The following is a 16097-nucleotide window of genomic DNA, read 5'->3' on the forward strand; positions in this document are numbered from 1 at the left end:
CTGACTGATACTCATTTGTCATAGACTATTGACTTTCCTGCTTTAATAATAACCCATTTACAACGCAAATTTATTTACAATGATGAACCTAAACATTCCCTCGATGCTTATCACAGTGACAGGATTTGACCATATAAAACAGTTTGTACTACCAAAGCACAGCAAGTAAAAGATCAAAATCACATGCTATAAATAAAATAATTCTTATGCAGTTACTTTGACAGATATTGCCTGTGCGTTGTTCTCTCATCCCACTGTGTATTTTTAGTGACAAATCACGCCCCCTTATGCTTGCACCCCCAGGAATAGACCATCTGTGCAGGCCCTCAGCCAGGTAAAGGTGACGTAGACTCATCGAATCTCGCCGAGAGCGATCATATCAAAGTCCACTGGCACAGGTCAGCGGAGCCCGTGGCCCAATTATAACGAAGTCGTTGCCTTGTGTCTCGACAGGACACTGGAGTGGACGTCAGTTAAGATCATGAACAGTAGGCTAATTAGGAGCACACACCAGTGAATCCACCTGCACACATACACATATAGAAGGGGGCTCACACACAAATAGAGCCATACACTCTCTGAAAGGAAATTCAATCTAGCCTCCACCTCAGCCCACTGATCTGTACTATTTCCCCTCCTGTCTCTTTGGCACCTGGAGATGATAAATCTACTGGGCTGACCCAAGTGCCTGGCTTTTCCGCTTATTACACGACCCCTGGGTGTCACTGGCACCCCGGGGGAGGAAATGAAAATCTCTTGCACCGCTGGAAACACACAAACAGATATAGTGACAAGGAGACAGATATGACGGAAAGGTGCACAGGCACATGAAATGAGGAAAAAACAAAATGAAGAAGTGGTACAGAAGCGGTCATAAAGCAGACATACAGGGGGACGAACGTAGATAGATATAGACTTCCATCCCAACACAAACACACGAGACCCAGCTCCGTTGTTACCTTCTTACAGGCGCTGATGGATGAGGCCACTGTGCTGTCTATGCTGCCTCCCTCCACCTCGACAGACTCTGAGCCTTCAAACATGGCAGACGACTGGAAGTTACTGCAAGGCAAAAAGGGCACAGAGTTGACTTTGTCAGAGCAGGTTCTTGTCAAATGCTCAACACCTCCCTTTGTAAAAAGTCTGGGATCAGGAAAGACGGGTCATCTCTGCTCTGACTGGAGCAGCCCATTGCCTGTCACATTTGTTCATACTGTACAGCATGTGGCACTTTATGGCCAACCAAGGTGATATTTCCCATTATTTATTGAAGAGTGCAAAGAGTTTTAGGTGTTGGTCTTTCAATGTCAAAACCTTTTTTATCACTTTATTATTTATTGGAAGCGATTGTATTGCACTAATACGTTTCTTTAGTAATGTCTGTGATGTCTTCTCTCTCTGCATAAATAGCATAAATACACTAGGACACAGACTCTCCCTAGCATGAAGGCAAAGCCCACTGCATGCTGGACCCATTAGTGAATTGCAGCGTTTTGCAGAATGCATGTTTTCAAGAGAGCCTGCAGCAAGTTCCCATTTTCTGTATGAGAAAATAAATGTACGTGTGTGAAACAGATATCACACACATACTGTATGCAACTAAGCATTTAAGCGTCAAAAATCCACGACCACTTTGCCAAATCATGAAATTTGACTTTGACAGCAATGGCGACAGCGGATTAAAGCAGGACAACCAGGGGAAATGCAACATGTGACCTTCATTTGGTGCAGAAGAAAAAAAATTATTCAACAAACCGTAGTGATGTCTCTCAGACTACGGTGAGCCGGAAAAACTCAAAACTCAAAAATCCCAGAAAGGCGTCATTATCCACCATGCATGCTTTCACTGAGATAAGCCAAATCGAAGCTTATCTGGAATGGCATTAATGAGGATCAATTTGGAAAATAAAGAGGCTGGCGATGCATATTTAAATAGGAGCAGCTGTTTTTTTTTCTGTAATCCACATATTTCAAAGCGAATTTAAAAGCATTCCATTTTGAAAGCCCCGAGGGATCACACAACTGTGTCCATTTGCTGTTAATGAACATGTCTGATGTAAATAACTGTGTCACAGGAAAAGTGAGTTTGCAGTGAATGGCTGGACACACTGGGAAAAAAAATATGATGTAGGCTACTGGAGATAAGTAGATGTGATGTGCTTTAAATAGGCTGCTGTATCTGCGAGGCACACACCAGAACACCCATCCGACACACACACGCACACACAGACACACAGACACACACACAGGCAATGATTCTGCGGTGAATATGTTGGATGCATGCAGAAAATTGGAAGCGAATGACACTGTAAAAAAAAAAAATGGAGGTGAAAAACACTGTTGTCTGTGGTGTTCATGCCCATGTTGAGTGATTTTAGCAGAAATCTGAAGACGACCAGCGGGACAGATTTGTCCTCTCTAATCTACGCGCTTAACGACCTCTCCATCACGACACCGTGATGACTGACAGGTCGCTGCGCTCTCGTGCGCCCGGGGCCCCAGGTACCCAGCAGGCACAAGCCTGATCCGAGGACACAATTAACCCCTGAAGCGTCCGGCTTTCAAGGACAGCCCCCCGGTCCGCCCGTTGAAAGCCTGTGCGGTTGAGGATCTCGCCAGCAGGCCAGTTTACCGGTGCACAAGCAGGCAACTTTTGGTGGCACGGTCTTCAGATTTAACCGCTTTGGAAAGCGTTGAACTGGACCAAAGCATCTGGGTGGAAAGTTTAGGTCCTGAAGACTGAAGAAGCCTCTAACTTTAGCTTTCGTTGGTATCGATCAGCGGGGGGGGGGGGGGAATAGTCAGAAAGGACTGAAGCTTCTTAAGAGGCAAACTGAGATGTGAAACCTGAACATTTGTGGGTGACCGATGTCCGCTTTTCCTCCCCGCCACACGTTTCTATCGGTCAGACCAGGCGAAGCTGAAGTATCTTGTTTACCGCACGAACACGGACAGTCTATTGTGGAAGCAGCTTTGCTGCAAGGCTCTGCGTGGATTTCGGTGCGCTAAACACAAACGAACACACTTTCACAGTCAAAATGATCACTACGCTTTGATCCAATACAACATGAAAGACACTGTGGCGCTGCCACCTTGCACCTATTTCATTCCAGTGCTTTTTGTAGAAACACCTAAAATACTATACTATTGTAAAACGGTGCTTCAAATATCACAGCAAATCCATGTGTGGAATATTGAGGACAAATATTAAGATGACACCACAGATGCATCAAAAACCCTATAAAGTAGATCTTCACTACTGAATAGACATACAGTTTCAGTGCCGATAGAGATTATGTTGATTTCGTTTGGAAATATGCGACCATGCTCATCGAGATTTTTTTTATTTTATTTTTTAACCCGGCAGAACAAGCAGTCTCTTACCTCGGCGTTTTCAGAAGGCACTTTGCGCCTGCCATTCTATTACAAAATAAATAAATGAGTGGAAAAAATAAATAAAGGCAAACTGTCCTCAAGCGGTGTGATTATTTCCTCCGTGGGGACAGCGGGACAGGGAGAGGTACAGCCGAGCGCCTCTGCGCGTAATTGTCCCCGGGACGCTCTCGGGTCCAGATGATCCTCCCTGATCGAGCACCGAAGGAATCCCACACTGCTTCAGACTGGAGGAGGACTGTGATGAAGTGAGCCCCGCGGTATCAGCATCAGCATCAGCATCAGCATCTGCATGTGCAGCAGCAGCAGCAGCAGCAGCAGCAGCAGCAGCACTCCACTGCTTGCTCTGCGCGTCTGTCCGCCGAGTGCTGAGAGCAGGATCTGGAGCCCCGCTTGGATCAAACGCGATGAGCCGGAAGACGCGGGCAAGGGCATGGACATGGGCAGTGCGCGCGCATGTTGACCCACACGCACGTGTACAAACAGAGGCACGCGCACACGGACGCAGTTGTTTTGCTACCAATGCACTGCACAATAAACCAAGTTAACCACTTACAGTGCAACCCCTTGGTTACGGTAGACTGAAGGCTAATAAATGAATTGATCACTGAAGACTGATAAAGACAGGCAGGTACTGTATGAGACAGTGGAAATGCATAGGCTGCAATGGAGAAAGAGCCCCAACAGCACAGGCAGCAACATAAGTGAAGTAGGGAATTAATTAATAGGCTAAAAAATAAAAATAAAAGTAAATTAAAAAATCTTCATCACAGCTGAAACATATCAGTCACATGATCTGTACAGATGGAAAGAAATCCAGGCTTTGATATGACACAGACTCTCCTGTTTTCACCTGCAGCCCTTTCTGACTTTCAGCTGCGTGTGAATTTCACTCTCAGTCACTCTCATTGTCGCGTCTGTTCATTCAGGCGCTCCACCTCCCGTTGTAACACTAGGACAGTGCAACAGATTTTATGCTTGACCCTGCCTTTCGCTCCTTTAACCCTCAATGAGCACATGGAAACAGACACATCTATCAGCACACTTCAAGTGCTCATTTATCAGCAAAGGTAAAGCAGACCTGCCAACTGTTACTGTGTGCGTGATCAAGCTATAGGGGATAAACTTAGACACCATCAGGGAGCAGTCTCCATGGAAATATCAAAGTCTCCTGTGTTTCTTCTGTGGTATAGTTAGAGTGAGTGTAATGCTCTCATTGTTTCTATTCTACCTCAAACCATTTTTCGCATTTCTCTAGTGCAATTTCTTGTTACTGATCAGCTAACTACCTAATAGGCTAGTTGTATTTCATCTTTGTTTTCTTATTGTTATAAATAAGTTAGTAAATTAATGAGCTACTTAGTCAATTTTATGATTTGGCAAGTGAAAAATTGGTCGTTGGTAGTCAGAATCTTAAGGTGGAAGTATCAGCGCTCAGTGAATGAATACCCTTCCCAAATACCCTCTCAAAAAATAAAATTCTATGATACCCTTAAAAATAAAAGCTTGCATCCTTTTACTGAGAACCCTCTGAACTCGAACACAAAAAAACCAAACACACACACACACACAAACACACACAACACCCCCCCCCACTAGATTCCCAACTGCCGCTCCAGGCAGCCCTCATCTCAGTCATCTTAAGCAGTAAGTGAGCCTACAGAGAATAATATCTACATTCTGTGTATCCGATGGTTAGAGGAAAATCTCCTTCCTTGGTCCATTAGGGAGGTCAGCAAAAAAACCCAAAAAAACCAAAGAGTCGTGACCTTCAGTTCTCGATTATCCCACCGAGACTGTATTTGGGGAATAGTGAAGTGGTGGGCAGAGAATGAGGAACATGGTGGATATTCAAGCCAAGCGGGTATAGAGAGAAAGCAGGGGGTCCTGGTGAGATCTGTATGTGTGGTTGTGAGTGTGCATGAGAGCGAGAGAGAGAGAGACAAATGGTGCATTTGTGGAAGACGATGGTGGCTAAAGTGTATGCCTTCACACTGCTGAAAGGATCATTTCTGCCAAAGGGACTGCTTATTTTCAGCATGCCCTCTACCTCAAAGAAAATAGATTTTTAAATGCACTTATTAGCCCCCACGTGATTTCTCTCCCTCTAGACGCCCTTTGCTTTCATTCGCCTCCGAACAATATCAAAACCCAGTTTCTGCGATGGCAATCTCTGTGTAGCAATGTAGCCCACAGAGGACACGTGTGTTTACAAAACACTTAAACATTTAAATGTAATACATTTCCTAATTCATATATACTGTGTTTGTGAATGTAATTATTAATTCAAAATGCTCAAAGTCCACACTGAGTATATGACTTTGGCTAGCTCAGCCAGTTTCACCCAAATCTTTCATTACAGATTCTGATATAGAGTAAACGGCAGAAGTCCTGCATTAGTCACCCATTCTCACAAACTGTTCACGCCCTAAAGGATTATGTTCTATACCACCTGATTTCCTGCTTCTCCACTGAGGAAAACTGCTTTTCCAGCTGATTATTTCATTGAAATTGATTAGAATGAGGTGCCAACAAAGCAAAATGTACTTTTTAACAGGGACATAACGATAGAACAAATACCTGTTTTAACATTTTAAAAACATAAAGAGTGTGGAAGAGGATTAGGGCCACATGTGAAAAATGTATTTGGGGAAGAAATAATATATATATTTATATATTTTGTTTTACAATTGAACTTTTTTTTTTTTTTTTAAACAATTCAACATTTTTTTTTTTACAATTCTGAATTCAGAATTGTAAAAAAAATAAAAAAGAAACCCAAATAAATTTTTCACATCTTCCGTACCATGCAGCTACAGAGCAAAGAATGACTGAAATCAAAGTATCAGCAGGGTAAAGAACTTTAGACTCACCACAGCCAGACTTATCGTATAAGCACCAGTGTAAACAACAAAAGCATGCGTATGTAACACACCGAATCATCAAGTTTTCTGTTTCTCAGAGGCTTCTGTATGTCTGAAAACCCTTTTCAGACAAACTAAACAGAAATGTCATCATCCTCCATCATCTGCTTTACTCTGACTGCATCAGGATTCATGAATGTAAATACTAAAACCACCTCAAACACAAGAACATCGATGGGATATGTATGACATGGCATGTATGTGTGTTCTATATGCTAAACACAAAAACGTGTAAAATGTCAGACTTTGTGTGGTAGAAAAGCTGTTTTGAATATAAAAATTAAAATAATTAAAAAAACATATATAAATGTATATTATACCATATACCATATGTACCATATGCATAGGTGATACAGTGGACCTGTTCTCTTTTTCTGTAAAAAAAATAAAAAAAATAAAAAATTGTCAATGTTGTAAGCAATCTGAAGGTAAGGTCAGGGGTGGGTTTACTGAATTTAATTAATCTGTAATGTTGCTGGTTGCAGTTTTGATCAAGTAGCCTGTAACTTCAGTATAATCCTGTGTACAAGACAGCAAAGAATATGAAGTTTGAGTTATTGGAGCTGGAAAGTATTGTGGTTTTGGCAGAAAAGAAACTCCCACATCATCTCTCAGCTTTCTCTGTTTGCCGATGTGCATGAGTGACCTTAAAAGGTGACCCGAATAGAATACCACCACAATCCCCCTCTATCACCTGCATCGTCTAAATATAGATGCAGGATCAGAGTTAAGAGCGTGATGGTATAATAGCATCACCACAAAGCCAGCGACTTTTTTATGGGAAGTTGTGTTGGATAGTATTTTTGCACATTACAGTACGAGATGAGGCACATTTAATCACCACAACCGATAAGAAAGATCCTGAATTTACATCAGTTGCATGGTGACACTGCAGAAAAGTGCGAAAAATTTACTGATATTTCTAAGTTGAATTGTTGTAAATTTTAGATGGATGTGGTTCATGCATGTAGATGTAAACTTTAGCTTATAAATGATTTTGCTCAGTGTTTAAAAGTACTCACCAATCACTTCATTGCTCATTCTCACGCTAAGCCAATACTAATTGTTACCTACAGTAGCACTTATTGGTCAGCATATACAGTACAGTCCTAAATGCTGATCTCACGTGATGTATTCTGACTGAATGTGTCACAGTTCACTGGTCTTATTCTCTGTTGAATGCACTGAATGCATTCTGCGCTACTCTTATGTAATTATTTGGCAAGTCAGTGAACCAGTGATGACTATTTTATTCATGTGTTTTCAGGATAAACTCAAACTCTCCTGAAACAAACACACATCCCAAGACAAGCAGTATGCCTCAAAGCAAGCGCTTGTTCGATAGTCTAACAGCAATTGGCCTTATATGCTGAGCTGTGACAGTAGGCAGACTTTCAACTTCTCCTGAGAGCTCCCTCTAGTCATTCTTTGGTCATGCTTGCACGTACAACTGAGCTCAACGTCACGAATGGCCTTGAGGACAGAAAGTGTGCACTGTTGTCCTCATTTTGTACGATCCGTTGTATCTTGCTGCTGTATCTTCTTGCTGCTGACGGCATGCTTTTAGCCCCATCTTCGAGTGTGGATATTCGGGGCAAGTATGGACTCTTTTGTCTTTTGAAGTAGTTGGACGACACATTGTACAAACTAGTTTATCAGGTACGAATCTTACAGAGATTTATTTCGTTTCACTTTGAATAACTGGTCTCATTTAAACCTGCTATGTGATCTTTATCTGGGCACATTATATCAGCAATGACATCCAATCCACCAGCCTTTACATTTACACCTCATATTAACAAGCGTTCATGTTAACTTGATTTTCAATATGTAAATTAGTTACGTGGGGCTGGAGGATATGTCAACAAACACGGCACGTCCCAGGTCAAGGGAAGTAATGTAATGGACGGGCATTGTTTATTTTTTAGTAAAGGTTTGCGAGGAAAGACTTGCTAGCTACTGCTATTACTCTTAGCTTTTGCAGGGCATCTTAAGATGGCAGAAGAGGAGGAGTCAGTAAACATGTGGTCACACTGCACGAGTTTAACTATTATACACACCTGGGTGAGATCTCTTCACAATGAGAGCCATACCATCCCCAAAATGATCTGGCAATGGGACCACGTTCTGACCACAACATCTTCTGAGTGCATTAACATGCGTGTTGTTTTTTCTTGCCCAGATGATATGAAAATACAGAAAACATGTTAATGCCATGACTGTGATGTCCCCACTAACAGGTATGAATTACAGTCAGACAGAGGAGTTCCCTACATACGAGCGGCGTCCTCTAGCCTTTGCTTCTAAATTCTAAATAGAAAGCAAAAGTCTCCTAAGTGCTCTGTGTGGCATTCATGCATTTTGCATTCAGATTCAGCATGCAGGATGCTGATGGTTTTGAAGATTTCGGCACTGAATCTTTCCAGCAGAAGATTGCAGGGCTTCAAGCTGGTTTGAAACAGTTTTAAACAGTCGCATAGCAACAATGAATGGCTTTTTGTGTTTTCATAAGGAGCTGACAGACTGATAATAAACAACCAGTAACAGCAAACTAAGAAGAAATACATCACAAACTGCTGTACATGAAGCTGTGCGGATGTTAAAAACCAAAAAAACCAACAGGAGTCAAACTTCACTGATGTTTAGTCTGACACACACACACACACACACACACACACAAAATAGGATGCTCTCTTATCCTCCTTTGACTCCTTCAGTGCTTCCCCCCTTTTGCTCTTCACACCACTTCCTCTTACTTTCTTCTCCTCCTTATCTTGTCTGCCTCTTCCTCCTCTTTCTATTCTCTTTTGTCTACTCTGCCTCCTCTTCCATCTTGTTCTTCCTTTTCATCATCCTCCCTGTCTTCCTCCACACATCTTAACCCAAAGGATTTTCTGGTGGTGGTGGTGGTAGTGGCGGGTGGGGGGCAAACTAATCCATGCACACTTTCTTAAAATAAAAGATGCAAGAACAACTAAAGTGGAGATGAAAGCGAAGACTGCTCTCATCAGCAGAGAGGAGACATCTGACGGAGCTGAGAGTAAAAACCAAATGAAAAGGGAATCAGCTGAAGTAGAGGGTCTCTCACTGTCAAAACCCTGTTAAAGTGGGGCTATTTTTAATTTAGTTACTGACTACAAGACAGAAACACATCACGTGAGAGGAGGGGGGAGCGGGGGAGGGCTGTGGGTTCACAGCGAAGCTTCAGTTAGTAAATAAGTAAAGGTCTTAGCAAAATGAAAATAAGTCAGTAAGCTCGGGACCAGCCTGCAGTTAGTGCGCTCAGTTCATGTATCTCTGCTTTGATGTCTGGATCACAGCAGTTCAGATACAGTAAACATCCCAGAAACTATTTCACATTTTACATTGGTTTGGTTGTGTTGTAAAGTAAAGATGGGCAGTGCTCTGATAAAATGATGACAGCAAATACTTAAATTAGGCTGCTTTTAAGAAAAGAACAAATTCTAGGAAATATGATGATGAAATATGAAATCTACTGGTAAATTGTATACTATATATATTTTTTTTCTATACCACAGTGTTACCTGAGCCAATTTTCTAAACTCCATCAATAAAGTCCAAAACAAGCCCAACTAAAGTCATACTTGACAAACTGACGTTCGAAAGGTACTCAAAGAAAAGTTCTGAAAAGTTCTCTGCATGAATGTAAAACCAACAGAGTATTATACTATAATATGGTGAGGACAATCCTGTCTTCAGGCCGGCATTAAGTGAAGGTATCAACCGGACTTACGATAAGCCACAATTTGCCTCAGTCAGGAAGAGTGGAGAAGTAGGGAAGACCAGGGATCAACCCATTCATATTTATATAAGAATTTGACTGAAATACATTTGAATCCATTTTTAAGTTAAATAGCTATAGGTGTTTCAATAAAATAAAAAAACGGACATTGTCATTTTTTTTAAATTAGGACTTAAAGTTATAATAAATAAGGTTTTCATGAAATCAAACCATGTTTTCAATGTCACTGCTGTTGCAAATTGACACCCAAGTTCACTGTATTGACTTCTGATTCACTTGGTCAGTTTTTATATGACCTTATATAGCTGTCAAATATTCAGAATACAGGGCAACGGGCAATTTTTCAAGGGTCCTCGTCACACAACTTTTAACTGTAAAAGGTACCATTTATCTAATGTAATGTTCTTCTGGAGGTAGGTGTTAGTTTCAATCTCTGCCCAAACCCTATCCTCATTGAGGGTAAAACAGGAGAAATACTTTGACAGATCCAACTAGAGCTGAAACGATTAATCAATTAGTTGAAATGGCTAACTATTTTGATCATCCGTTAATCATTTCAGTCATTCTCCCATCAAAATCAGTAAAAAAGAAATGCCACACATTCTCTGTTTCCAGTTCCTTTTCAACATTTCGTAGGGATCAAAAAAATAGTCGCCGGATTAATCGATAATGAATAGATTGTTAGTTGCAGCCCTTGATCAAACAAATCCTCTGCCCTTTTGGAAGATGTCACCAAATGTCACCTCCGTTGATGAGATATCCAGACCAACTTGCTCCACACCATCCAACAATCATCAGTGCTGTCCGATGCAAACCCATGAGCATTTGCACAGAACACTCAAACACTTCAGAGGGACAATTACATGACTATTGGACAGTGCAAGGTAGCTGTGAACAAAAAAAACACAGTATTTACTAGCAATTAGAGGTAATGGCCTTTTTAATCAGAGTCATCACAGCCCCCGCTCACCTCAGTTATTCCAGATTTATTTTTGTTTAACCTTTCCATCAATCTTCCTTTCCAGCTTTGCTCCCGTCATAATGGAAACTTATGATTATAGGACCTGATCATTTCAAATGCATGAAAAGGGTAATGGCGGACAGTCACTGGATTTACATGGGCGCTGGTTCTCTTCTCAGTATACATACAGAACAAAAACAAAACAAAGAGGTCCCGCATTATATAAAGGGTTTGGCATAAACTTTTTCACTATGTATAATTTACCTTTATACCTGTTGAAATCTACACTAATCCCCTGATATTGCTTGTGTGATTGCTTTATGTATTTAAAATCTTTTACATAAAATACACGACATTATGTATTAGGTATCAGTAAATAAATCTGGCATTAACAGAGTACTCAACTGATTTAGCATAGCACTTCTATAACATTGCCAGACTCAAAATGGACAGTTTTTGAAAAATTTATCAAAATTGATGCAGCAGAACCAGGAATATCAGCTTTTTAATTCCGCATGCTCTTCTTCCTTGTTAAAAACCTCATGTCTACTTTACCCACAATGCAACCTGACCACAGATAGTTAAGGCCAGAGATTCAGGTGTGCTATGCTAGCAGCAGCTAATGTAGCCTTGAGCCGCTAGCCTCAAGCAAAGCTGCAGAGATCTGGTGAGCTCTCTTTTTTCCAACTCCACACCTTTAGATTTTGTTCATTTTTCTAATTCATAGTCTTCAGACACAAGTGATGCTGACTCAAGTGACATCATTTGAGGTAATTTGTCAAAATTTGCACTGCTCCCTCTGGAGCCACAAAAGGTATTATACAAGTCTTTAAACATGCTCAGCAGTACTTCCCAAGACCTGTAAACACACTTTGATGTGTAAAATCTGTGGAGTTCCACTTTAAGCCATATTTTTGCTGGTTCAACCACACCTGCTAGCCCCAAATCTCTCCATAACCATTTCAGACCTGACATTATATGATCATAAATGTTAACAGAGCTGAGAACTGGCATATTGCTACAATCACACACTAATACTTCTTGAATTCTCCTGTGGTTAAATTGGTTACGAATGCATATGCAGACACTGTATCATTGTTTTTCATCTGCTGTGATATATTAATATCGTATTATGACATAATAATGTGGAGGAGGTTGTTGACTGAAAACTCATATTTTCAAATACGTCATGTTAACATACCTCCTCTGCTCTCATTCAATTTTCTCTCTTAAATGTCTTTTCTTTTCTCCTTTGTTTTACTTTTAAAGATCAAACTATGGCAAAAGAAGCCGCTCTGACTTTTCCACTGCTGCTTTTAACTGCTTGTATTTTCTTATTTCTAATTCGCACAATTCTAATGTAAATCTTAAGCTTACTGCTGAATAGGTAGATGATGGATGAAGTGAAAGATAGTGGAGTAAAGGGCAAACTATTAGGGAGAAGGGATGATTAGGATGGATGGTTTGAGGGCTGGACAGTGGAGCTGCAGCAGTAAAGGCTGTTGGATTGATAAGGTTGGGGAGAGATGGAGGATGGCGGGAGAGGTGATGATAGAGGGACAGAGCTGTACTGTATTACAGTAGGAGTTGTTGGTGGTGACAGATTGTGTTTCTGGTCTGTCGCTGGGAGGATGCCCGCAGGTTTGGGCCAGAAGCAGCCAGTGGCTTTGTTCGAGCCAAGTCAGTGACAAGCCTTTTGGGTAATGATGTAATAAATTGTGTTTAATCCTAATGAGAATATCACTACATGTATATATGTGTACAGGAGAAAACGCTTTCAGGTGACGTTGATTTAGGCTTAGTGGAGACAATATGTAAACACAATGCAATGTTCAGAAGCTGGAAAAGATGACACAATGTGTCCTTGTGGTTTTATAACAAGTATTTGACTACAACATCACTGTAGTCTGAGTCAAGACTTTAATGTCAGATCACTAAGCTGCAAAGCTAATTGAAAACCTGAGTAGCAGGTTGAATTGATTCCCTGAAGACTCAGCATGATCTCTCACTCTCTATCTGGATATTTCTCACTCTTTTTCTTTTCCCATCTTTGTCCTGGCACCACTCTTCCTCCCCTTCTCCTATGTAAACCCCTTTTTCATTCTGTCCGTCCATCACTTTGGTCTCCCTTGGCAGACTAAAGTGATGGACAGACCTGGCCTGTGTGAACACTTAATCCAGTAGGGAGAAAAGAAAATGCTGACAAAGAACATATACAAACAATTAATACACACTACTGGTAGGCCTATCAGTCGGGCAACGTATTTGCCCCAGTTTGGCTTTAAATATCATCTGGCAGTCGTGTGATTGGAATTTAATAAGAATGAGGTTCTTTCTTGATCATAACTACTAAAAACAGTCTCCTTGCCTTTTCCTCACTCTCTATTTCTACTATATATTTAGAAGTAGTCCCCACATGTGTCAACCAGGCATGATATAAGTTGTTTTAGTAGTTGTTTCTATAAAAACCACCACAACTTAAGAGTGACAGTTTTCATTTTCTAACTGTATCTTTGGTGGTTCCTGAAAGCAAATTCTGTCTTTACGCAGAAAAGCAATACACATTAAAAGTACAATGTAGATGTAGCTCAAAGCAACAGGAATGCAATACATACTGCATTTATAAATCAATGTGTTTCTTTTATTTTGTCCACATATGTACCTCAAAAAGTCTAGTTTAACACAGCACAGCACCACAAATCACAGCCTGAAAAACGGTCAGGGGATTGAATCAACACCCCTCTGACTCCAGTGTCAAAAACTGATCAGTAAGAAAAGAGTAATAATAATTTTTAAATCAGTCAGTATGAGGCAACCACTGAGGGTGGAAACCTTTTCAGTCAGGACTGGTCTGGCTTCGCTGTAAGGCACATGCATCAGCAGCCATTGGTTGTGTGGATGTAAACAGAAGAAGAAGCATTGCCAATGTCAACAGAGAACTTCATTAACATTCTCAATTAACATGGAGAACAAATGGACTACCAGGTGCTTTGACTCCACAATTCAATTATTGCTTCTTACTTGCAAGAGACGCAGTGAAGGTCAAGCACATGTCATAATTATGGAGCACTATGCACGATAACAGCACTGAGGATTATTGAGAGACAAAGGGCTCTCTTTAAAAGCTTAACTATGCTGTCTGTAGGCAGCATTTGTCTAATTAAGAGTGTGTTAAACATCGGCCGTAAACATGAGGGAAATGTGGTACTGATTGAGATAATTACCTTGGAGTACTGGATCTCTCTGACCTTACCGTATTAGAAACAAAAGTCCTTGTGATCCAATTGTCTCAATACGTCTTACAGATGTTAGATAGATAAATAGATAGTCAGATAGAAAGATCTCATGATGAAAAAAAAATGTGTATGTTTTCCACTAGCACGGTGTCTTACAGATTCTGATTGTTACATTTTGTAGTTAATATTCATTGTGTAGTATAAGAGGGCCCATGTTTGTGACCCATTGTATCACATACACAAATGATTGTGCAGCACACATTATTCTTCAGCCATGCTAGCGGAATAGTGACACTGATTACATTCCCCCTTTGTGTTTGGTGCTAATTAGAAAATGTTAGCATGCAAACATGTTAAACTAAGATGTGAAATTGGTAAACATTATATACCTGCTTGACATCAGCACGTTAGCATTGTCGTCGTAAGAATGTTAGCATAGTGACGTTAACATTAAGCTCAAAACACATCCGTGTCTAAGTACAGCCTCACAGACCCAATAGCATAGATGTAGACTCCTGCTTATACCTTAAGTTTGTCTAATATATATACCTGGAGCAGATCACTGTCAATAAAACGTGTTTTTATGGCTTAATGTCTTTTAAATATCTCCAAACCTCCCACTGTCTTTGTGTAAAATCCTCCAACTACTGTTGCTTAAACTGTGCGTTTGATTGATGCTGATGTCCTTGTCACTGATGTTAAATTGCAGTTCAATTTCTCTAGACTAGACTAGACTAAAAATAGCACCAGAGTACAATGCCATTCAATAGCCGACTTGGAAATCCCAGATAAAACACTTTCTAATCTGCACGAAAAAATGTGCCATGGCAAACTTTCCAGCCCTGAATCACCTTTTACTTGGGCAAAATACATCGCATTTAATCCGCGTCCATTTCATCCAGTTTCACGCACCTCGCTCGGTAAAATGCTTTCACCTTTGTTGCAAGAGGTAATTAGGTGAAATTCAAAACTAAACACCGGTGAAAACAGAGGTTGGCAGAATACAAATTTGGGGAGATAAAGGAATTAAAGGAGCATCAGATGGCACAGAACAAAGGCTTTGTAGGTGAAGTTGGGTCAGGGATGAAGGTGAGAGCAAAAACTGGATCTGGATTTACAAGATAATTATCGGACGCAAGGTAATCCATTCATGTCTAAAGATTTCATGGTCCAATCTCAAACGACAATGGCTAGAGACTGAGCTGTGCTTGCTCTGTCTTACTTTTCCATGTGCACACACACACACACACACACACACACACACAGACGTAAACTGAGTTGTTGTGCACACAGTCACACGTTTGAAATTTGATCAACCATTCTCAGGATAGGAAATGATCTCCAGCAGATCAATATCCCAGACTCGTACCTTATTTCTAAAGCCCACTCAATTACCTGTGGACTGAGAAAAAAGGACACAGAACTCCACCTTTAGACGTCGGTGGATACAGTAATTCATAATTCATTGAATCGTATCAAATCCACGATCAATTAAGACCACAGTGAATGGGGGCACCTGTAATGACAGGTTGCTGCTGCCTTTAGTACAGAAAAAACTGCCCACAACTGGCTATGGGTGAGTTATGACTGGTCTGGAGGAAGCGTTAGTGGTAAAGATTTCAACAGTTTAAAAATGTATGAAGAAATGGAAAAGCTATGAATGGCGCAGGACATGCGTAAACAGTATGGATCGATGCTTGCTCTTTGATGGGCTAAATGTAGCCCTGCCTTACACTCCGTCCTCACAAGCCTGGTTTATCAGTATCATTCATTAAAATCTGTGACAGGTCGGACAACGCAGCTGCAGGAAAAAAGGGACT

At 40.8% G+C, this 16097-nt stretch overlaps 1 protein-coding gene across 4 annotated transcripts in view; it reads right to left on the bottom strand.

Annotated features, from left to right (window-relative positions):
* The window catches only part of LOC120791488 (SPHK1 interactor, AKAP domain containing), a 116570-nt gene that overhangs the window by 24146 nt on the left and 76327 nt on the right, over positions 1 to 16097 (bottom strand). For 3 of the 4 annotated variants that reach the window (XM_040129878.1, XM_040129875.1, XM_040129877.1), the window contains exon 3: positions 960 to 1062. In XM_040129878.1, the coding sequence (XP_039985812.1) occupies positions 960 to 1062 (103 nt within the window). Of the gene's footprint in view, positions 1 to 959; positions 1063 to 3384; positions 3424 to 16097 lie in introns of those variants that run through there. The other variant, XM_040129876.1, reaches the window with a different exon arrangement.

This window comes from Xiphias gladius, chromosome 7 (assembly GCF_016859285.1).
Source record: "Xiphias gladius isolate SHS-SW01 ecotype Sanya breed wild chromosome 7, ASM1685928v1, whole genome shotgun sequence".
In the NCBI taxonomy this organism is placed as follows: domain Eukaryota; kingdom Metazoa; phylum Chordata; class Actinopteri; order Istiophoriformes; family Xiphiidae; genus Xiphias; species Xiphias gladius.